General features: G+C 44.0%; 1 protein-coding gene across 1 annotated transcript in view; it reads left to right on the plus strand.

Moving 5' to 3' along the window:
• SLC17A9 (solute carrier family 17 member 9) overlaps positions 1–24,268 on the plus strand; it is a 42,155-nt gene extending 17,887 nt beyond the window's left edge. Inside the window, exons 3-13 of the mRNA XM_075347787.1 lie at positions 68–207; positions 852–951; positions 1,113–1,243; positions 4,172–4,268; positions 4,410–4,506; positions 5,456–5,543; positions 6,904–6,938; positions 9,431–9,546; positions 9,629–9,684; positions 11,926–11,955; positions 23,631–24,268. Of these exons, the coding sequence (XP_075203902.1) occupies positions 68–207; positions 852–951; positions 1,113–1,243; positions 4,172–4,268; positions 4,410–4,506; positions 5,456–5,543; positions 6,904–6,938; positions 9,431–9,546; positions 9,629–9,684; positions 11,926–11,955; positions 23,631–23,788 (1,048 nt within the window). The 3' untranslated portion in view covers positions 23,789–24,268. The remainder of the gene's footprint in view (positions 1–67; positions 208–851; positions 952–1,112; positions 1,244–4,171; positions 4,269–4,409; positions 4,507–5,455; positions 5,544–6,903; positions 6,939–9,430; positions 9,547–9,628; positions 9,685–11,925; positions 11,956–23,630) is intronic.
• The last annotated feature ends 551 nt before the right edge of the window (positions 24,269–24,819 follow it).

The following is a 24,819-nucleotide window of genomic DNA, read 5'->3' on the forward strand; positions in this document are numbered from 1 at the left end:
AGGCTCACTTTAACATATTTCTTGTTTTGTGATATCTGATGTAATTGTTCATTCTTTATTTTTTTAGGGTAGGTGGTGAGAAGGTTATTCTCCTATCAGCTCTGTCCTGGGGCTTCATCACAGCAGTGACCCCACTGGCTGCCCATATGACCAGAGACCCCCTTCTTTTGGTCAGTCTTCTACGCTTCCTCATGGGACTACTCCAAGGTAATCCTCAGGGGCGGGTCATATAATGTAAATTCAAATTCATTTTAGCCTCCATGTTCGGGGGGTGTAGAGGGTGTCTGGTATTTCAAGCTCTTCTATCACCATGACAGTCTGAGGCATTCTTGGAATAAAACTGAACCAGTTGGGACAACATTCACTAACTGGATTCCTCCAAGCAGCAATATTTTTCTACAAAGCAATTCAAGATGGAGGTCCGAGGAAGTTTGGACATTAATGACCTATTTGACTCAGCGCTTCTATAAAAATGAGTGTTCTCTCCCATGTGCTGATTGCCGTATGTGGAGTCAGGAAGGAATTTTTTTCCCCATTGGAGCTTATTTGACACGTTGGGGTTTTTTGCCTTCCTCTGGATCAACATGTTAAGCTACGGGTTGAACTAGATGGACTCCCTTCAACCTTAAAAACTATGAAACTTATTGTGTGAGAGGATCCTCGGGGGAGTGGCTTATGTTAAAAAATAATTTCCTACCCTAATTTGCTGTATGTAGTACAGTAGTGAAAGCATTTGTGTTCATTGTGGTCCACCACCCCTAGGGCATGTGTAAGCAAGCATCATGAAGTCTAGTGATCCCATTTCTTCCATATTTTATATTGTTTTCACTTTTAACCCTTCTCTACATCAGGTGTGCACTTCCCAGCTCTTGCCAGTCTGTTCTCCCAGCGGGTTCGGGATAATGAGCGAGCGTTCACCTGCAGTGTTGTGGGCTGCGGATCCCAGCTTGGGTATGTACCATCCATTCCTGGGCTCCTGAGCTGCAGGTCTATTTTATGTTATCAAGAATATGGCAGGGGGGATATATCACTTTAAACACCCTCAGTGTGGCGTTGTAAGTGATCAACTAACCCCCCCTCCCCCCGTCAACCTCATATTCTTTCTATTCCAGAACATTGCTGATTGGTGGGGTCGGGTCGGTGTTGCTGGAGTGGTACGGTTGGGAGTCTGTCTTCTACTTTGGTGGGTTTCTCACCTTAAGCTGGGGGTATGCCCTGAGCACCTATCTACTGAAGAAAAGTGGTAAGCTAACATTCGGATTTGCTGTTGGTTGTGAATACAAGGTCCTTTCTATCACCTGCTGTCCTTGCCTATTAGTAGTGTCAGGAATAGAGGGGTCACTTTACAGCTCTCTTCCCACCTAAGAGGTGACAACCACTGTAATGTTCAACAATGTCTTTCGGACTCTTCTATGCCCTTCAGAAGGGTCAGCTGAAATGTCAGTCCACTTAAGGCATAAAAGGTGTTGTCCAACATTAGATAAACATCTTTGCTTTCTGTCAGAAATGGCGTCACCCCTGAGAATGGGTTGTGTCTGGTATTGCAACCGAGACACATTGAATTGAATGAAGCTGAGGTGAAATCTCACCCAGGAACAGTAGACAGGAGTGATGCCGTTTCTGGAAAAATGTTTTTCTAAAATTGGAAAACCCCTTTAAAGAACTGCAGCCTTTAGCGCCCTTGAAACTGCTTCTTTAAAGGGAACTCGTTTTATTGGTTGCCCATATATTTCAGTCATGGATCTTCAATGGGGTTATTATGCCTACGGTGACTGCAAATACATCACAGAAGTCACGCAAATTTATGATGATCCTCATCAACCCATTGTTCGAACCAAAGTTACCATTCCAGCGTTTTGTTTATTTCACCGCTGGAGTGGTGCTTTAAATGTAAGCCCCCTGCCCTGGTCTCATACTCACCTGCTGCCATCTCCTGGTCTCATACTCACCTGCTGCCATCTCCTGGTCTCATACTCGCCTGCTGCCATCTCCTGGTCTCATACTCGCCTGCTGCCATCTCCTGGTCTCATACTCGCCTGCTGCCATCTCCTGGTCTCATACTCGCCTGCTGCCATCTCCTGGTCTCATACTCGCCTGCTGCCATCTCCTGGTCTCATACTCGCCTGCTGCCATCTCCTGGTCTCATACTCGCCTGCTGCCATCTCCTGGTCTCATAATCGCCTGCTGCCATCTCCTGGTCTCATACTCGCCTGCTGCCATCTCCTGGTCTCATAATCACCTGCTGCCATCTTCATCTTTTTCCAGCATTGCTCCAGTCGGTCTCCTCTGATTTCTGTCCTGCCGGCTGCTTCAATGTTTCATGGAGCGCATCGGGGGTCACATCTCGAATACAATTCTATAAAGGCCTCGTTCTGCCTCTCATAGAGTTGTATTGAGACCGTGTGACGTAATGTCTGACCTCTAGGCAATCAGACGTTATGGGCACAAGATGGCACCACGGGATTGGATGGGGCACCGAAAAAGGTTTAAGACTGCAACAGGTGAGTATAATGCCAAGGGCAGGGGACTTGTATTTAACCTCTCATCGACCGCAGGCAGTAAAGTTGCGTCCTAGCGGTCATAGTGTTAATCCTCACCTGCCGCTGTGGGCTGCAGGCGGAGATCCGCGCACATGTGAGCTGATTTATATAGCTGACGTGTGCCTGCTAGGCATGAGTGGAATCGCTAGCCGCCTGTGCCTTTTAACCCCTTAAATGGCGTTGTCAAGATGTCAAAGAGCCATATTAACGGCGATAGTGGTAGAACCATACTCGCCACCTGATACCGGAAGTCACGTGACATGATCACGTGGATCTGGTGGTTGTCATGGTAGCACAGGATCATGTGATGACTCCTGTGCTCACATGACTCAGATCCTATAAGAAACAGCCGAGTGCTGCTTGTTACAAGAGATGATCATTTCTCCCGGTCTGAGTGGTGCTGCTCTGATCAGGAGAAAAGAATGAGCGATCAGACAGCTAATCGTTATAGTCCCCTAGGGGGACTAGTAAAATTTAAAAAAAAAAAAAACAGCAAAAAAAGCTAAAAGTTCATATCACCCCCCTTTCACCCCATTGAAAATAAAATGGTTAAAAAAATAAAAAAATATACACACATTTGGTATCGCCATGTTCAGAAATGCCCGATCTATGAAAATATAAAATCAATCAGTCTGATCGGTAAACAGCGTAGCGGCAAAAAAATTCCAAACGCCAATATTACGTTTTTTTGGTCGCAACAAATTTTGCGCTAAATGCAATAACAGGCGATCAAAACATAGCATCTGCGCAAAAACTATACAGTTAAAAATGTCAGCTCGAGATGCAAAAAATAAGCCATCAGTGAGCCATAGATCCCGAAAAATGAGAACGCTACGGGTCTTGGAAAATGGCGCAAAACATATGCCACTTTTTTGGACAAACTTCTGTTTTTTTTTTCTTTTTTCAACCCCTCAGATAAAAGTAAACCTATACATGTTTGGTGTCTGTGAACTCGCACTGACCTGAGGCACCACACTAACACATTAGTTGTACCATATAGTGAACACAGTGAATAAAATATCTTAAAAACAATAGTGCAATCACACTTTTTTTTTTTTTCAATTTTTCCGCATTTGGAATTTTGTTGCCGTTTTCCAGTAATGTATATGGTAAAACTCATGGGTTCATTTAAAAGTACAGCTCTTTGTGCTAAAAAACGAGCCCTCACATGACCATATTGACTGAAAAATAAAAAGTTACGTCTCTCGGAAGAGGAATGGCGAATAAAAATGGAAAGCCCAAAATCGTCCGGTTGTGAAGGGGCTAAGCATCACTCTAACTATGGGAAAAAACACGCTGGGATGGGGCTTTATACGGACTGCCAAGTGCAGCACTATTTCAGTCCCATAGAGGAGGCGGCGGAGTCCTGATCACTGGGGGTCTTGGTGATCGTACCCCATCGATCAGCAAGTTGTTTCCTACGTTGTGGTCAGGAGGTAACTTGTGGGGATTTTTTGAAGGAGGGACAATAACTCTTTAAAGATGCTACTAGTGGGAGAAATTGCATACCCTGCCAGCCCACCAGCCAGGGCTACAGTCTTGAGCAGCAGCTCTAGCTATATCTATTCATTCCCAGTGATTTAAGACATGGTGCGGGGCTCATTATAATACTGTGTGTTTTTTTTTTTCAGAGAAGATTCTCACTTTTGAAGATTTGGGGAAGGGTTTCTCACTGTCCGCACAGAGCAGCGTGCCCTGGAGACGCCTATTTAGGAAGGCGCCTGTGTGGTATGTACAGTAGGGTCTTCCTGACCCTTCATTAGATGTGTAGTGTTACCCCATCAGTGGGCAATAAGGGCTGTGTCGCTCCTATCATTTGGCACACGGCACAAAATCAGACTCTTAAGGTTTCTTTCTGTATAATTTTAGGGCAGTGATTATCGCCCAGCTCAGCGTGGCCAGCACTGCATTCACCCTGTTCTCCTGGGTTCCGACATTTTTTAAGGAGCGCTACCCGGACGCCAAGGTGGGAGTCATGTGACTTAATAGAATTGTCTGTCTGGGATTGTATTTGCGTGATTGTCTTCTGCCACCTATTGGTAAAATATGGAACTGCAGGGTGTGAATGCTACTCTAATAGAAATTATTACTATTACTCCACTAGATCCAATATTAGTATTGGCATGACACTTCGTCAATACTAATACAACCAAAAATCCCCCACTGTTGAAAGGGAACGATAAGAGAATCATGCAAGAGTTAAATTTACATATGAAATGGAAAAATATTACACAAAATTACATAAAATAACAGAGAAAAAGAGGGACGACAACATTACCTGGCTTTGATACTGATGACTTTGGATACATGTGAATAAAGTCAAACTCCTGACTAATGTGATATGCTATTAAATGGATTGCTCAATGTTTTAAGCAAAGTACAGAATGCCATAGGTACACAACACTTAGTAATTAATGTCACAATCATCAGTGATATACTTCCATTGGTGCTGTCAAGGTGCCAGGAAACTGTCCCTCCACCCTGACGCGCGTTTTACCCTGCTTCTTCTACCTCCGGAAACTGACATGGATTACGAAGTGTTGTGTACCTATGGTATTCTGTACTTTACTTACAACAGCGAGCAACCTATTTAAAAGCATATCACATCCCTCTTAGGAGTTTTTTTCTGTTTTATTTTATGTAATTTTGCCTTTTTTTTATTATCTAATAAAATAAATTTTAATTTGGAAAGAATCGCTTATCGTTCCCTTTCAACGCAGTGGGGCATTTTTGGTTGCACCCAATAGAAGTGAATTAGTGACCAAGAATGTGACTCAAGTTGTACAAATTTTTCTGATAATCCCTATAGAAAGTGAGAAATGTTAAATAATGACATATTCGCTAGCCAAGGCCTTAATCTCCTATACTGTATTCTGTCCCTGGATCTTCTTCCTGACAAGCTTCTTGCCTTCCAGGGTTGGGTATTTAATGTTGTACCCTGGCTTGTCGCTATCCCCTCTGCTGTGTTCAGTGGGCTCCTGTCTGACTACCTCATCACACAAGGTAAGGTACAGCCTCCCCGAAAGTGCCCATAAGGTGTGGGTACGTCACTGCATTCTGCACTAAATATTGCGCTTGGACTCTGAACCTGGCGCATGCGCAGTACTCTCCCTACTCTGACTGCAGTATATCTGTAAAGTCATTGCCTATAGAAGGAAGAGTATGGGGCAAGCTTGGGGTCTGAAACGCAGGGCACATGTGGAGGAGACAGTGATGTAACAAATCAATACAGTCATCAATCAATGAGGGGGGACAGGTGGAAAGCCTGTGATCCTAATGCAATATTACCCCATATACATTCTTAAAAAGATATAAGCAGCATTCTAATCATTAGACTGACATTTTTGCTTAGTTTGTACCTAGTTTTACTGTCACAATATATAATCTATCCATGACTTACTACTTCATGTATTCCTGCACACAGCGGCATCCCAAAGGAATTCTCATACATTTCCTGCCTTATGACAAGGTATTCTGTAGTCAGTGGGAGACGTGCACCTACCTACTGACTGTCTCCTCCTGAACAGAAAATCATTTTCAAAAGTATTTTTGATATGAACATTTTTTTTTTTTTTTTATTCGTACAAATTTTAGTAGGCACAGTTAGTTACAGATCATGGCATCCTCAATTTACAATATAAATCAAGGTACACAATATTCTTTATATAACTAAAAACGGCCCATCCTTTTTACCTCTTTTATTACCCCCCCTTCCCACTATCCCCTTAATGAAACCCCCTGGTGAGAAAAATTTAGATGAACATTTAACGTAATGTAAAATGTTTAATAATTAAACCAATTGGCCAGAAATTGATCTAACGAAAATGTAAAAAAAATAAAAAATTGTATATTAAGGTAATGCCGATCAAAAGTTCTCGTTAATGTGGATTTCTGTGGATGAAAACTCTACATTTAAACAGTGCTTGTGAAATACAGTGGGACTATGGTGCAGTTTTGTAAGAAAACTTTTTTTCACTGTATTGACGGGGTTTTTTTCAGTGTTTTTTTTGTTGTTTTTTTTTTTTTTTTGTTTTTTTTTTTAATATTTTAGAATATGGGGTATAGCATAGGTTGAATTTTTTTTTTTTTTCTTTTCACTGCAAAAAAAAAAAAAAAAGCATCAAAAACTGCGATAACTTTTGTTACATGTACATTTAAATTGTGTGTGGCATTTATACATAATTTGTGAAAAAAACCTCAGTCTGAACATATACCCTAAAGCTTGTATACGGCCAGTAGGTGGCATGATTGCAGTTTATAATGGTCTTCCTGATATTGTGCTGCCTATTCGGTGGTGAGTTTACCTGTGGTTTTCCCCTCATAATAAATGTGTAAATATGTGTGTATATATTTTTATTTTCAGGATATAAAACCATCAGAGTCCGGAAGCTCATGCAGGTAACTTTTGGTTCTGTAATTTATTTCTTCTTTGCTTACAAAGCTCCTCAAGGGCTGCATAGTTGGGTATCTGAAATTCATCTGAGCTCGATGCAGTAGAGGTGAGATTGTAGTAATGGATGTGTGTGTGTGTATGTCTGATGTAGCAGAGATGAGCTTGTATTAATAGATGTGTGTGTGTGTGTGTGTGTGTGTATATGTCTGATGTAGTAAGGTAGGTATGTGTGTCTGATGTAGCAGAGGTGAGCTTGTATTAATAGTGTGTGTGTGTGTGTGTGTATATATGTCTGATGTAGTAAGGTAGCTGTGTGCATATGTCTGATGTAGCAGAGGTGAGCTTGTATTAATGGATGTGTGTGTATATGTCTGATGTAGCAGAGGTGAGCTTGTAGTAAGGTAGGTGTGTGTACAGTGCCTACAAGTAGTATTCAACCCCCTGCAGATTTAGCAGGTTTACACATTCGGAATTAACTTGGCATTGTGACATTTGGACTGTAGATCAGCCTGGAAGTGTGAAATGCACTGCAGCAAAAAAGAATGTTATTTCTTTTTTTTTTTTTTTTTTTTTTTAAATTGTGAAAAGTTTTATTCAGAGGGCCATTTATTATTCAACCCCTCAAACCACAAGAATTCTGTTTGGTTTCCCTAAAGTATTAAGAAGTATTTCAGGCACAAAGAACAATGAGCGTCACATGTTTGGATTAATTATCTCTTTTTCCAGCCTTTTCTGACTAATTAAGACCCTCCCCAAACTTGTGAACAGCACTCATACTTGGTCAACATGGGAAAGACAAAGGAGCATTCCAAGGCCATCAGAGACAAGATCGTGGAGGGTCACAAGGCTGGCAAGGGGTACAAAACCCTTTCCAAGGAGTTGGGCCTACCTGTCTCCACTGTTGGAAGCATCATCCGGAAGTGGAAGGCTTATGGAACTACTGTTAGCCTTCCACGGCCTGGACAGCCTTTGAAAGTTTCCACCCGTGCCGAGGCCAGGCTTGTCCGAAGAGTCAAGGCTAACCCAAGGACAACAAGGAAGGAGCTCCGGGAAGATCTCATGGCAGTGGGGACATTGGTTTCAGTCAATACCATAAGTAACGTACTCCACCGCAATGGTCTCCGTTCCAGACGAGCCCGTAAGGTACCTTTACTTTCAAAGCGTCATGTCAAGGCTCGTCTACAGTTTGCTCATGATCACTTGGAGGACTCTGAGACAGACTGGTTCAAGGTTCTCTGGTCTGATGAGACCAAGATCGAGATCTTTGGTGCCAACCACACACGTGACGTTTGGAGACTGGATGGCACTGCATACGACCCCAAGAATACCATCCCTACAGTCAAGCATGGTGGTGGTAGCATCATGCTGTGGGGCTGTTTCTCAGCCAAGGGGCCTGGCCATCTGGTCCGCATCCATGGGAAGATGGATAGCACGGCCTACCTGGAGATTTTGGCCAAGAACCTGTGCTCCTCCATCAAGGATCTTAAGATGGGTCGTCATTTCATCTTCCAACAAGACAACGACCCAAAGCACACAGCCAAGAAAACCAAGGCCTGGTTCAAGAGGGAAAAAATCAAGGTGTTGCAGTGGCCTAGTCAGTCTCCTGACCTTAACCCAATTGAAAACTTGTGGAAGGAGCTCAAGATTAAAGTCCACATGAGACACCCAAAGAACCTAGATAACTTGGAGAAGATCTGCATGGAGGAGTGGGCCAAGATAACTCCAGAGACCTGTGCCGGCCTGATCAGGTCTTATAAAAGACGATTATTAGCTGTAATTGCAAACAAGGGTTATTCCACAAAATATTAAACCTAGGGGTTGAATAATAATTGACCCACACTTTTATGTTGAAAATTTATTAAAATTTAACTGAGCAACATAACTTGTTGGTTTGTAAGATTTATGCATCTTTTAATAAATCCTGCTCTTGTTTGAAGTTTGCAGGCTCTAACTTATTTGCATCTTATCAAACCTGCTAAATCTGCAGGGGGTTGGATACTACTTGTAGGCACTGTATATGTCTGATGTAGCAGAGGTGAGCTTGTAGTATTGTGGCTGTGTGTATGTCTGATGTAGCAGAGGTGAGCGTGTAGTAATGTGGCTGTGTGTACAGTGATGCACCAGTGTTGATCCCGTCAGATACAGCACAGCGGAGCTTGTCTGATTCGGCAGAACTCATTACAAAGTTCCTCAGGTGCAGCAGGGCTGAGCACAGCAGATGCAGCAGAGCTTGTTGGGTTCCCGTAGCTGAGCTCATCGGATGCAGTAGTGGTGTATGGTGCCTGCAGTGATGCTATACTTCTTATTGTGGCTCAGGACTTTGGATGCAGCAGAGCTTGACATGTTGGGTGCAGCTAATCTCCGAGCCTGTTTGCAGCAGAGCTGACCTCATAATACATATACAGCTAAACCTTCCACATTGTCCTGCTACATCACTATTCCCTCACATAGTTCCGTTTGTTCTCATATTGTAAATCCTCTTGTGCTATGTCTACAGGTTATGGGAATGGGCATCTCCAGCCTCTTCATCCTCTGCTTGGCTCATACAAACAGTTATTCTCAGGCAATCGTGTTTGCCTCCGTGTCAGTGGGGCTGCAGACCTTCAACCACAGGTATCGGCTGGGGGGACTTTGGTGACAGATATTCTGCTTCCTGCCATTTACTGCCCCATGTAATACGGCTTTATTCTTACAGTGGTATAACCGTCAATGTTCAGGACCTCGCCCCCTCCTGTGCCGGCTTCCTTTTTGGTGCGTATATATGTTATGAATGGTCAAATCCTTGATTGTGCCTGATAGTCATAGCTCCATTACATTACTTATCCTTTACTGAGCCTGAGTTACATCCTGTCTTATACTCCAGAGCTGCACTCACTATTCTGCTGGTGGTCACTTTGTATATACATCATACTACTTATTCTGTACTGATCCTGTGTTACATCCTGTATTATTTTCCAGAGCAGCACTCACTATTCTGTAAGTGGAGTCACTGTGTACATACATTACATAATGTATCCTGTACTGATCCTGAGTTACATTCTGTATTAATTTACTCCAGAGCTGGACTCACTTTTCTGCTGGTGGTCATTTTGTATATACATCACACTACTTATCTTGTACTGATCATGAGTTACATACTGTATTATACTCCAGAGCTGCACTCCCTACTATGCGGGTTGTTATTGTAAACTCTCCTAGCAACTTAGCAGAGCACCTATCATTTAAGGAGTTTAATATTTTTCTTACATATGATAACTATATCGCATGTGGTGTATAGAAGATATTTCTCCAAATTTTTTGGCGAAGCCTAACAAGCAGATGATATTGATAGACATTTGTTCCAAAACACTACAAAATTGTTTATGCAGCTCTGCTGTATAAGTCGACCCGAGTATAAGCCGAGCCACCTAATTTTACCATAAATAAATTGGGAAAACGTATTGACTTAAGTATAAGCCTAGGGTGGGAAATGCAGCTGCTACTGGTATATTTCAAAAATAAATACCAATAAAATGTAATGTGCCTTATCCTTGTCCCCTGTCATAATGTGCCCACTCTTTAGTAATGTCCCCATACTGGCCCCCTTCTTGCCTTCCTGTCTGCTAACGCACATATATATAATATAATATATAGAGCAAGAAGGCCTGCGGAGACACCATCACATGTTTCTCAACGCTGGCAGGAAACTAGCCAGGTCGGTCAACCACCTATATATATATATATATATATATATATTACATACATGTATAACAAGAGAGATTAGATCTTGTGATCCCAATGTATTGTTACCCTCTAGAAATCACTTGTAAGGCAACATCTGGAATATGGGATCCAGTTTTGGGCTCCACATTTTAAAAAGGACATTCAGAAGTTAGAGTCATTTCAAAGGCGAACAACTAGGCTACTACAAGGCATGGAAGGCCTCCCATATGATGAGAGGTTGGATATGTTTAGATTAGAAAAAAAGATGTCTCAGATGAGATCTCATTTATATGTATAAATACATGTGTGGTCAATATAAAGGACTCGCGCATTACTTATTTCTTCCAAAGACAATACTAAGGACCAGGGGTCATACACTGTGAGTGGAAGAAAAGCGATTCCGGTAGCTAAATAGGAAAGGGTTCTTTACAGTTAGAGCAGTCAGACTGTGGAATGCCCTACCACAAGAGGTAGTAATGGCAGATACTATAACAGCTTTTAAAAAAGGGCTGGAGGATTTCCTCAGTACACAACATTGTTGGTTATAAATGACTTAGTGACCAAATGTATAATTAGTGGAGGAAGGTTGAACTAGATGGACCCAGGTCTTTTTTTTTTTTTTCTCCAACCTATATAACTATGTAAAACACACCGACACAAAACTTCTTATCACCTGTCCTCCGTTCCCTCGATATCCTCTTACACACTTCTTGTGAACCGCAGGCACGTCGGCCCCTCGATGATCTCAGCTGATGTAAGGGGCCACCGTCAGCGCCTTATTTACTTCAGTTGAATTATTTGTGGCTCCGCAAATCATTCAACTGAAGTAAAGCGCTGACGGCAGCGGCGTCCCCGTGTTCTGGATGAGATCGTCGAGGGGTCTATGTGCCAGCGGTCCACAAGAAGTAGGTAAGAGGACACCGAGGGAACTAAAGTATAAGCTGAGGGGGGCTTTTTCATTATAAAAAAATATGCTGAAATAGCTTATACATGAGTATATACAGTATGTATCACTGTGGCAATAGAATAGTGAGTGCAGCTCTGGAGTATAATACATGATGTAACTGCAGATCAGTACAGTAATGTAATGACAGTGACTCCACCAGCAGAACGAGTGCAGCTCTAGAGTATAATATTGGCTAAAACATGTTCAAAGATTAACCATTCCCGTCATTTCCCTATGGAAATAAGGTATTTGCCTTTTGGGTGCACACAGTCCCTTTTATATCTGCTTCATCCATGGAGAGTGATCTCTGTATTGTGGCTCATCATTTTTCTCTTCTGTTATAGGTGTGGCTAACACAGGAGGAGCGTTACTTGGTAAGTCATAGACAAGCCCCAGCAATCTCTGTTCACCCAACCACAGGTGCTCGGTGCATCATGGCGGCGCCAAACATTTAGGTTCTTCTTCCCACCTTCTTGTTTTCCCTCTATCCCTTCCCTCCCCTCTACTTTGATGGCTCTGGATCAAGAGAAGAGTGGAGATAGATGGAGAACAAGCAGGTGGGCAGATGCGCTTAAATGTTTGGCCCCGCCATGATGCACCGAGCACCTGTGCTTGGTTTGAAAAGTCATTCTGTGCTCAGAGTTTCTTTTAAAGTTGTTATCCCGGACTTTAATTTTGATGGCCTATCCTTAGGAAGGTCATCAATGTCTGACCGGTGGGAGTGCAACACCCGGCACCTCAGCACACTGATCACATTTGTTCGGCACCAGGGACAGCTAATCAGCGGAGATGCTGAGTGTCGCACTCCCACCGGTCAGACATTGAGGACCTTCCTAAGGATAGGCCATCAAAATTAAAGTCCCAGGCAACCCCTTTAAAGTTCTGAAAAAAATTTTTCTAATTTTTTTCCATATCTCGCCATTTTTAAGATGTTTGCTTAATGTGAATGAATGGGAATTAGATACCTAATACATCTCACAACTGTAACAAACCCTCAGCTGTATCGGGTTTCTAGACTATTTAGCTCACAATGATTTGTCAGAACTAAATAAAATTGTAGCAAATCTTCAGCTGTGAGATATTTCAGTTCTGTATGGCGTATATCTATACATGTGTAGGTTTTAGTTAGATTGACCAGACAGGCTAAATAGCTTTCAACCAAACAACTCATTAGTTGGACAGATTTCTCCCAATTATTCCTCTATACATGTACACTTACCTCAGTTGAGCATGCATGTGTTCACAGTAGGAAGAGGGTAGCATGAAGTCTCTGCCAGACCTCTTTGGTGCACATAAATTCCGTACATATAAATTAAATAAGTAAATCTGTATGGTTGTCCAATATAAAGTATAACACAAAAAATGAGTACACTCCTCACATTTTTGTAAATATTTCATTACTAGCTGTACTACCCAGCTTCGCACGGGTTAATAATACATTCTGTTTTGTTAACAGCAGTTAACAAAAATGTATTCTGCACACAAAAGCCACAAAACAAATAGATAGAAATGTAATTATTAAAAGGCAAAAACTAAGCTAATAGAAGCATTTCACAACATATATTTCAACACCACAGGTATTCCACACAGATTTAACTAAATTGGCCAAGTAATATGCTCCGTCTGTCTCCTTTCCAGGTCTGTCTCCTTTCCAGGTCTGTCTCCTTTCCCCGTCTCTTTCCCCCTCTGTCTCTATCAAGGTCTGTGTCTTTCCCCATCTATCTTTGTCTGTCTCTCTGGCTGTCTCCTCCTTCCCTGTCTGCCTGGCTCTTTCCCTGTCTGCCTGGCTCTTTCCCTGTCTGCCTGGCTCTTTCCCTGTCTGCCTGGCTCTTTCCCCGTCTGCCTGGCTCTTTCCCCGTCTGCCTGGCTCTTTCCCCGTCTGCCTGGCTCTTTCCCCGTCTGCCTGGCTCTTTCCCCGTCTGCCTGGCTCTTTCCCCGTCTGCCTGGCTCTTTCCCCGTCTGCCTGGCTCTTTCCCCGTCTGCCTGGCTCTTTCCCCGTCTGCCTGGCTCTTTCCCCGTCTGCCTGGCTCTTTCCCCGTCTGCCTGGCTCTTTCCCCGTCTGCCTGGCTCTTTCCCCGTCTGCCTGGCTCTTTCCCCGTCTGCCTGGCTCTTTCCCCGTCTGCCTGGCTCTTTCCCCGTCTGCCTGGCTCTTTCCCCGTCTGCCTGGCTCTTTCCCCGTCTGCCTGGCTCTTTCCCCGTCTGCCTGGCTCTTTCCCCGTCTGCCTGGCTCTTTCCCCGTCTGCCTGGCTCTTTCCCCGTCTGCCTGGCTCTTTCCCCGTCTGCCTGGCTCTTTCCCCGTCTGCCTGGCTCTTTCCCCGTCTGCCTGGCTCTTTCCCCGTCTGCCTGGCTCTTTCCCCGTCTGCCTGGCTCTTTCCCCGTCTGCCTGGCTCTTTCCCCGTCTGCCTGGCTCTTTCCCCGTCTGCCTGGCTCTTTCCCCGTCTGCCTGGCTCTTTCCCCGTCTGCCTGGCTCTTTCCCCGTCTGCCTGGCTCTTTCCCCGTCTGCCTGGCTCTTTCCCCGTCTGCCTGGCTCTATCAGTCTCCCCACCGACATCTTATTACCTCACATATAAGCTTCTTATACTATGAATGTCTTTTGTTCCTATAGCAACCAATCACAGCTCCTACTAATAACCTGTAGTTCCAGGCTCCATTTACTTTAATGAAGGCACATTTTTTGGAGACTAACTGTAAAGCGTGGGGTTACATTTTCCTGTCAAAACATAGTCTACGATGTTCCCTGGGTCACATGAGGTGTCTGTGCAAAATTTTGTGATTGTAAATGCGACGGTGCGGATACACTTTTCGTTTCACTTTTTCACCATTATGTAGATGGGGGCAAAATTGATTGGTAAATAAGAACACGCAGGGTTAAAATTTCGCCTCACAACATAGCCTATGACGCTCTCGGGGTCCAGACGTGTGAGTGTGCAAAATTTTGTGGCTGGAGCTGCGACGCTGCAGATGCCAATCCCGGACATACATATATACACACACACACACACACACACACACACACACACACACACACACACACACACACACACACACACACACACACACACACACACACACACACACACACACACACACACACACACATTTATATATTAGATATCCTTTCTTGGGACAACACTGAAGATGTCTTTTTGATACAATGTACAGTAGTCAGTATACCGCTTGTAGAACTGTAAATTTGGTGTAATTCCAAAACAGGTGGGCACTTCCCAGGCAGCGGTGCTCGAATCACAGGATGGTCTCCACATAAATTCCGCAAAAAGGATCGGCACTAGCACAAATCTATGCTGTCTTTTTCTTCTTTTATTTCAAGCCATGAATATAAAGGGTGTCTAAGACATGGTTTGAGAAAAGTCGATTCTTATGACCGAAACGCGTCACTGTATTGCACCCTTTTATATTCATGGCTTGAATTAAAAGAAAAGAAATGGCAAAGATTTGTGTGAGTCCTTTTTGTGTGTCCTCTAAATAACTCCTCACACAGCTATTAATGTCTAAACCGCTGGCAACATAAGTGAGTACACCCCTAAGTGAAAATGGCCAAAGTGTGCCCAAAGTGTGAATATTTTGTGTGGCCACCATTATTGTCAAGCACTGCCTTAACTCTCTTGGACATGGAGTTCACTAGAGCTTCACAGGAGCCGCTGGATCTTCTTCCATCCTCCCTGATGACCTCACAGAGCTGGTGGATGTTAGAGACCTTACGCTCCTCCACCTTCCATGTGAGGAGGCACCACAGATGCTCCATAGGGTTTAGATCTGGAGACATGCCTGGCCAGTCCAGCACTTTTACCCTCAGTTTATTAAGCATGGTAGTGGTCACAATGGAGGTGTGTTTGGGGTCCTTATGCTAGAATACTGCCATGAGGCTCAGGGAGGCGATCATGCTCTGCTTCAGTATGTAAAAAGTGAAAAAAATACAATCTGACACCCATATACCAAAGCCGTGAAAAACCTTTATTAAGAATGATGTAGGTGACAGCGTGCTGCACATACAAACATACAGGGGGCGCACATTTCAGCAAAGAAGTAAACAACAGTTTGCAAAAAAATCAATACATATTGTAATAAACCTCAATATATAGCACCCAACCAGTATAAACACTTTATTGAATGGCTCTACATAAGGACGACCAGAAGCGCTAAAGGAGGTGTAAAAGCCAATAGTAACCATGAAATTAAGGACAGAATAGAGAAAACTATTGCGCTCACCTATTTAGAGCCAAAGATGGAAAGTGCTTGCAGGAATGGCGTCCCCCCGCCCGCCTCCAACGTCCGTTTCGGCATGGAAGCCTTCTTCAGGGGTGCGGCGTCATCGAGGGAAGAGGGCGTTTTAAAAAGAAAAAAAAAAAAGGGGCATCACCCAGTCAGATCCTAGCTTGCGAAACAGTGACGCATGCGTTGCAACGGGAACGCCGCTCGCCCGCCTCGTCATACCCCATGTGAACACCTCGATCAAATGACGATCATGTGATCGAGTGTCACAGAGAGCATAGAGATACAGCTGTGACGACAGCGAAGCCACCCCAGGGAGGCGCATGCGTACCCACCCTACAGGAACAGAGGGGTCGAAAGACGTGTACGTAGAGAACCAAACAGAAGCTGAGCTGGAAACAGACATCAAAGGTATGATGCATAGTGTAAACACGTCATCAGGACCGAAGTTAACTTGAGATGTAATACAATATTGGCTTCCTGCAAATGGCAAATAGACCCACTTGCATACAGAGTATAATTACAACACAAAAACCAACACTACCAGTATGTCAAGACCTAATGTGCCAGTGAGACAATGATACATAGTATAAACACAAATTATCCTAGATAAATATAATAATCATAAATTATATGTTATGAAATGACTACATTGCTGCAAGCCACATGATATTAACCCCGATATACATACTGAATATTTTAAAAAAAAAAAGAGAGAAAAAGGAGAGAAAGATGGGGGAAATTCACAAATGCAATACTAAAAATGATAAATACAAGTTGATAGAACAATACTACTACTATTGCTAATACAGTATTGTATTACATCTTATGTTGTTAGGTCCTGGTGACGTGTGTTTATACTATGCATCATACCCTTGATGTCTGTTTCCAGCTCAGCTTCTGTTTGGTTCTCTATGTCTTTTGGCCCCTCTGTTCCTGTAGTGCAGGTACGCATGCGACTCCCTGGGGTGGGTTCGCTGTTGTCACCGCTATATCTCTATGCTCTCTTTGATCCTCGATCACATGATTGTCATGTGATAGGTGTGTTCACATGGGGCATGATGTGGCGGGCAAGCGACGTCCCCGTTGCTGTGGTGACACATGCATCACTATTCCGCACGCTGGGATCTGATTGGGTGATGCCCGTTTTTAAACACCCTCTTCCCTACATGACGTCGTCCCCTGACAAAGGCTTCACAGCCGAAACTGACGTTGGGGTGGACGCTATTCCTACAAGCACTCTCCAACCTTGGTTCTACATAGGTGAGTGCAATACTTCTCTCCATTCTGCCATTAATTTCATGGTTACTACTGGATTTTACACCTCCTTTGGCCCTTCTGGTCTTCCCTATGTAGATCCACTCAATATAGTGTTTATACTAGTTGGGGGCTATATATTGGTGTTTATTACAATATGTGTTGATTTTTTTTGCAAACTGTTGTTTACTTCTTTGCTGAAATGTGCGCTCCCTGTATGTTTGTCTGTGCAGTACGCTGTCACCTACCCCATTCTTAATAAAGGTTTTTCACTGTTTTGTTATATGGGTGTCAGATTGTATTTTTTCACTGTTTTATATCCTGATTCAGTGATTAGTCCCAGGTCCGTACCGCTTGCTTGTCACCTTGGTAGTGTATATATATATATGCCTATATTGATATTTAATTACAATCATGCGATGGGTTTGGTTGTTGATTCTTCTTCATTATGTCACTGTACATGTTGGAATTCATGGTTCCCTCAATGATGTGTAGCTCCCCACAGCTGGCAGCACTCATACAGACCCAAACCATGGCACTGCCACCACCATGCCTGACTGTAGGCAGGACACACTTGTCTTTGTACTCCTCACCTGGTTGCTGCCACACACACTTGACACCTTTTGATCCAAATAAGTTTATCTTTATTTCATCAGACCACAGGACATGGTTCCAGTAATCCATGTCCTAAGTCTGCTTGACTTCAGCAAACTGTTTGCAGGCTTTCTTGTGCATCAGTTTTAGAAGAGGCTTCCTTCTGGGATGACAGCTATGCAGACGAGTTTGATGCAGAGTGTGGTGTACGGTCTGAATACTGACAGGCTGACTCCCCCCCCCTTAACCTCTGCAACAATGCTGGCAGCACGCATAATTCTATTTTGAAACGACAACCTCTGGATATGACGGTGAGCATGTGAACTCGACATCCTTGGATGACCATAGCGAGGACTGTTCTAAGTGGAACCTGTCTTGTTCAACCGCTGTCTTGGCCACTGTGCTGCAGCTCAGTGTCAGGATGTTGGCAGTCTTCACATAGCCTAGGCCATCTTTATGTAGAGTAACAATTCTTGTTTTCATTTCCTCAGAGCCTCTTTGCCATGAGGTGTCATGTTGAACTTCCAGTGACCAGTATGAGAGAGTGTGTGAGCGATAACACCAAATTTACCACACCTGCTCCCCATACACTCCCAAGTCCTTGTAACACTAATACATCACATGACACCAGGGGTGGGAAAATGGCTAATTGGGCACAATTTGGCAATTTTTACTTTTATCGCCAATGGTTTAGTCATTAATGGCTGTGTGTTGCGTTATTTAGAGGGCACCAAATTTAGATTGTTAAACAAGCTGTACACTAACTACTTTACATTGTATCATAGTGTTAGGACTTCAGTGTTATCCCATGAAAAGATATAATAAAATATTTTCAAAAATGAGGGGTGTACTCACTTTGTTGATAAGCTGTCCTTGGAGAGATGCAGTATTAGTTGCAGAATTCATATCCTGTTTGGCCACAAGATGTCTCCATATCATGACATGTTGTCTCCACCAGGAGTTGTATCGTGCACCAAACCTAGGACCGTGCTCAACGTGCCAGTCCTTATTCTTGTGAAGTCCCCGACCAGCCGCATAATGAATAATGAGTGCAATTTTATATGCAGCTTAATCTTTCAGTATAAGTGTACCTTATAATGAACAAGAGTTCTAAATAACGCTCAACAGGATGCCAAAAAAGAGCAAAATGCTCAATCATCAGGTGAAATGTTCTTCTGCACCAAAGATCATCATCCTGTGTAAATAGGTCTCCTGCTGCCAAGTACAAAGGCAAACTATAGTATTATTGTTATGCTTTGCTTGTATAGCTCCATCATATCCTGCAGCACTTTAGAGATTTATCATCACTGTCCCCATCAGGGCTCACCATCTAAATTCCCCATCCCCATGTCTTTGGAGTATGGGAGGAAACCAGAGAACCTGTAGGAAACTCCTTGCAGATGTAGTCCTTAGTGGGAATTAGGACCTCAGTGTTGCCCAGTGCCTTGAAAAAGCATTTATAGCCTGTGAACTTTCCGCGTTTTTGTGTTTTGTTTTTTTTATACCCACAAACTTAAATGTTTAAGTGCTATACTAACACTAAGGGGTACTTTGCACGCTGCGACATCGCTACTGCGATATCGTTGGGGTCAAATCGAAAGTGACGCACATCCGGCGCCGGTAACGACGTCGCAACGTGTAAAGCCTAGATGCGCCGATAAACGATCGCAAAAGCGTTGTAAATCGGTGATCTCTGTAGCGTCTGTCATTTTCATAATGTCGCACCAATAGGAGATACGATGTTGTTCCTCGTTCCTGCGGCAGCACACATCGCTGTGTGTGAAGCTGCAGGAGCGAGGAACATCTCCTTACCTGCCTCCACCGGCTATGCGGAAGGAAGGAGGTGGGCGTTATGTTTACGTCCCGCTCATCTCCGCCCCTCCGCTTCTATTGGCCGCCTGCCATGTGACGTCGCTGTGACACCGCACGACCCGCCCCCTTAGGAAGGAGGCGGGTCGCCGGCCAGAGCGATGTCGCAGGGCAGGTAAGTGCGTGTGAAGCTGCCGTAGCGATAATGTTCGCTACGGCAGCTTTCACAAGATATCGCATGTGCGACGGGGGTGGGTACTATCGCGCTCGTCATCGCTATCATCGGCTAGCGATGTCGCAGCGTGCAAAATACCCATAAGTAACAAGTAATTGTGAAGTGTAAAGGAAACGATATATTGTTTTCTAAATGTTTAAAAAAATACAAATCTGAAAATTGTGACGTGCATTTGTATTCAGCCCCCTGAGTCGATACTTTGTATGACCACCTTTTTGCTGTAATCACTGCTGTAAGTCTCTTGGGGTATGTGTCAGCTTTGCATATCTAGAGGCTGACATTTTTGCCCATTCTTCTTTGCAAAGTAGCTCTTGCTCTGTGGGATTGGATGGAGATGGTCTGTGAACAGCAATTTTCAAGTCTGGTCACAGATTCTCAATGGATTTAGGTCTGGACTGTGACCGGGCCACTCAAACACACGAATATACTGTGATCCAATCAATTCCATTGTAGCTCTGGCAGTATGTTTAGTCTCGGTATCCTGCTGGAAGGTGAACCTACGCCCTAGTCTCAACTCTAAAGGCCCCTTTACACACTGAGACTTTCTAGCGATCCCACCAGCGATCCCAACCTGGCTGGGATCGCTACAAAGTCTCTGAGTCGCTGGTGAGCTATCAAATAGGCAAACCTGGCCAACGACGCAACAGCGATACGGACCTGCAAAACGACCTAGCTAGTCATTGGGGACGTTGTAAAGCAGCTTTTTGAAAGGGAAGTCGCTAACGAAGTCGCTGTAAAGTCCCCTTTACACACTGAGACTTTCTAGCGATCATGCTGCACAGCGGGAAACAAAGGATCAAAGAATGGTCCTGAGAGATGTGTAGCGATCAGCAACCTCACAGCAGGGGCCAGGTCGCTGATGCGTTTCACACACTGCAATGTCGCTGGGGAGGTCGCTATTACGTCACAAAACCGGTGACGTTACAGCGATGTCGTTTGCGATGTTGCAGTGTGTAAAGCCACCTTAACCAGCTTCCCTGTCCTTGCTGAAGAAAAGCCTCCCCCCAGCATGATGCTGCCACCACCATGTGTGATGGTAGGGATGGTGTTTTCAGGATGATGAGCGATGTTAGGGCTTATACGCACGTCGCGTAATATGCATTTACGCTGCGTATTGCACTGCAGCGTAAATGCATGCGTCCTGTGTCGCCAGCACAATCTATAAAGAGTGTGCATGACACGTGCGCACAATGCTTTTAAGAACGCAGCGATTTGGGTGCTAACATTTTGACCCAAATCCGTGCGTTACTAAAAGCAGCATGTCAATTATTTCTGCGTTCTGGATGCAGCTCCCACTCTGTCTATGGTGGGAGCAGCAGCCATAGAGCATGAAATCTGCTTTTTTTTTTTTTTTAACAAACTGCATTCATTATGCAATCTTATGCAGCGATTTGACGCGCACATGTGTTGTCAAATCGCTGCAGAAGATTATGCAGTTACGTGCGCATGAGCCCTAAGTTTTCTGCCACATATAGCATTTTGCTTTTATCCCAAAAAGTGCTAGTTTGGTCTCATCTGACCAGATCACCTTCTTCCCCATTCTTGTTGTGTCTCCTACATGGCTTTTTACAAATTACAAAAGGGACTTCTTATGGTTTGCCTTCAAAAATGCCTTTCTTCTTGGCACTCTTCAGTAAAAGGCCAAGTTTGTTGAGCATACCACTGGTTGTCCTGTGGACAGATTAAATACTTTTACGTTTTTGGGTGTAATGTGAAAAAGTTCAGAGAAATGAATACTTTTTCAAGTCACTGTATACAAAATGTGCATAATTTACCGCCGTTTGCCTGTGTAAACAGGCTATTACACGGCCGCCAGTTGATAAATATTTACTGATCAGCGGTTTAGTCTTGCAGATCAATCCATATAAACAAAATGTAACCCCTTTAGTGACCCATGACGTACTGGGTACGTCATGGATCGTGTGAGGTTAATCCCCTCCCCCTACCGCGGGCAGTCCGCGGCGATCCGCACACATATCGGCTGATTTGAACAGCTGACATATGTGCCTGCTAGTCGCCAGTGTAATCGCGTTCCACCCGCAACTATTAACCCCTTGCATCTCGCTGCCAAAATTTGGCAGCTAGATGTATATGCGTGCCGCCATTATGATAACTTACCCCGTTAAAAAACGGGTTTTAAAAAAATCTAAGTTCAAATCACCCCCCGTTTTGCCCTATTGAAAATTAAAGGGTTAAAAAAATTAGACATTTGGTATCGCCGCGTTCAGAATGCCCGATCTAACAAAACATAAAGTCAATTAATGTGATCGGTAAACGGCGTAGCGGCAAAAAAATTTCAAACGCCAAAATTAAGGGTTTTTTTTGGTCGCCGCAAATTTTGTGCAAAATGCAATAAATGGCGATCAAAACGTAGCATCTGCGCAAACATGTTAGTTAAAAACGTCAGCTCGAGACGCAAAAAATAATTCCTCACTGAGTCATAGATACCGAAAAATGAAAACGCTACGGGTTTCGGAAAATGGCACAAAACATGTGCCACTTTTTTTGGACAAACTTGTGAATTTTTTTTTAACCTCTTAGATACAAGTAAACCTATTTATGTTTGGTGTCTCCAAATTCGCACCGACCTGAGGCATCACAGTGACACATCAGTTTTACCATATAGTGAACACAATGAATAAAATATCCCAAAACTATTGTGCGATCACACTTTTTGTTTGCAGTTTTTCCACACTTGAAATTGTATTACTGTTTTCCAGTATACTATATGGTAAAACTTATGGTTTCATTTAAAACTGCAACTCATCCCGCAAAAAACAAGCTCTTATATGGCAAGATGGATGGAAAATAAAAAAGTTATGGCTCTTGGAAGAAAGGGAGGGGAAAAAAATCCCCGGAAAAATGCAAAACGCCTGGGGGTTTAAGGGGTTAAATATCGACCAACTTTTTTACAGAAAAAATAAAAAAGGGACACCACTACCAACAATTGGCAGCAAGCTGTTGTTACGACTGAACCCTAAGGGGTACTTTACACGCTGCGACATTGCTAGCGATGTTGAGCGCAATAGCTCCCACCCCCGTCGCTTGTGTGACATTTGGTGCTCGCTGCCGTAGCGAACATTATCGCTACGGCAGCTTCACATGCACATACCTGGTCAGCGACGTTGCTGTGACCGCCGAACAATCCCTCCCTCAAGGGGGAGGTGCATTCGGCGTCATAGCGACATCACTGCGGCGTCACTAAGCGGCCAGCCAATAGAAGCGGAGGGGCGAAGATGAGCGGGACGTAACATCCCGCCCACCTTCTTCCTTCCTCATTGCTGGTGGACGCAGGTAATGAGATGTTCGTTGCTCCTGCGGTGTCACACATAGCGATGTGTGATGCCGCAGGAACGATGAACAACATTGTGCTGGTGGCTGCAGCGATATTAAGGAAATGAACGACGTGTCAACGATCACCGTTTTGTAACGATTTTGCGATCGTTGATCGTCGCTCGTTAGTGTTACACGTGGCAATGTCGCTACCGGCGCCGGATGTGCGTCACTAACGACGTGACCCCGACTATATATCGGTAGCGATGTCGCAGCGTGTAAAGTACCCCTAACACTCACAAGGATGGACAAACCAGGAGAGATGTAAAACCAGAAATCCACAGATCTGAAAACAGGCTAGTACTTGCCCTACACCTGACCCTGACTTGTCGCTGCCTGATAGCGGAGGTTGGCATCCTAAGATCCCATAATGACGCACATAATCATTGACGCCTGACCCTGAGTGTCCTTAACTGCACCCTAAGCTAAGTGCACACAGGCAGAAGGTGGGACACAGGGCTAGGAACATGCAAACAGTTGTACAGGAATGGAATACTATGAATGATGGAATCTTACATGTACTGATGTAACCCTAGCCTGAATCTTACGAATAATGATGTGGTCTTTTGTTTGTTTTTTTTCTCGCCCTAGGTGTTGTCTGGGTGTATCTCTCCGGTTACCTTATTGAGACCACCGGTTCCTGGAATCCCATGTTCCACTTGGTGGTTGCTGTTAATGTGTTGGGTTTATTAGTGTTTCTGGAGTTTGCCAAGTCTGAGAGAATGGACGTAGAGATGATCCACATCTAACAGCACAATATGAGATGGAAAAATCAAGGTGGATCCTCAGAACATTGGTAGATACCAAAAAAACAATTTTGGTGCCACAAGTCTGTTGAGGAAGCCAAGACAATGTCAAGAGAGTTAACTAAATTATTTGGTTTATAACGTCCCTAGTGGCTAACAAAGGATGAAGACCCAAATGGAAAGGCATCAACCACATTGACTTTATGGAAAATATGAAGGCGGACTTAGGAAAGAGTACATATTTTTTTTTAAAGATGTATTTAATTTATTTTATAGCAGTAAATGCTCGATATATCAAAACCAATGGCAGTAAACATATATATCTGCATGGACACCCTGTCATGTCACACACCCAATGGAAGCTGACACTGAATATATACTACTACACATTACAACATTACCGCCAAATAACTGGAAATCCTATACTGACATGCCACAGGGGACAATGCAGGTAAACTATGTCTGCTAATAAAATATTGCATTTTTAAGGTTCTGATCTGCTTTATTTGTATAAAGAGGAGTAGGCATATAGCCATGGATGGAGATGTACACACCTCACGTGTCTCTTCTCCACTATGTACAGAGATGTACACACCTCACGTGTCTCTTCTCCTCCATGTACATAGATGTACACACCTCACCTGTCTCTTCTCCTCCATGTACAGAGATGTACACACCTCCCTTGTCTCTTCTTCTCCATGTACAGAGATGTACATGTGGCACCCTGGACAAGCCAGGGGCCACAGAGAACAACACCCACACACCCCACACTCCCAGCAGGCACACCGAAGTCAGACACAAAACCCTTGTTGCCTTCCTCCAGGGGCTGATGATCACACTAGGGGGTGGGCCAGGCGGTTGGCCCCGCCCATCGAGGAGTTCACAGTCCTGGAGGCGGGAAAAGCAGCAGAACAGTTTGAGAAGTGAAAGTAGAAGGAGGGGAAGTAGCAGTTGAGCAGCCTGAAGTTGGTCCGGGTGTGTGGCCCGGACAGACCAGCAAGGTTGGCAGACGGTGGTGACCGTCTGCAGGAGTG

The sequence above is a fragment of the Anomaloglossus baeobatrachus genome, chromosome 5 (assembly GCF_048569485.1).
Source record: "Anomaloglossus baeobatrachus isolate aAnoBae1 chromosome 5, aAnoBae1.hap1, whole genome shotgun sequence".
NCBI lineage: Eukaryota > Metazoa > Chordata > Amphibia > Anura > Aromobatidae > Anomaloglossus > Anomaloglossus baeobatrachus.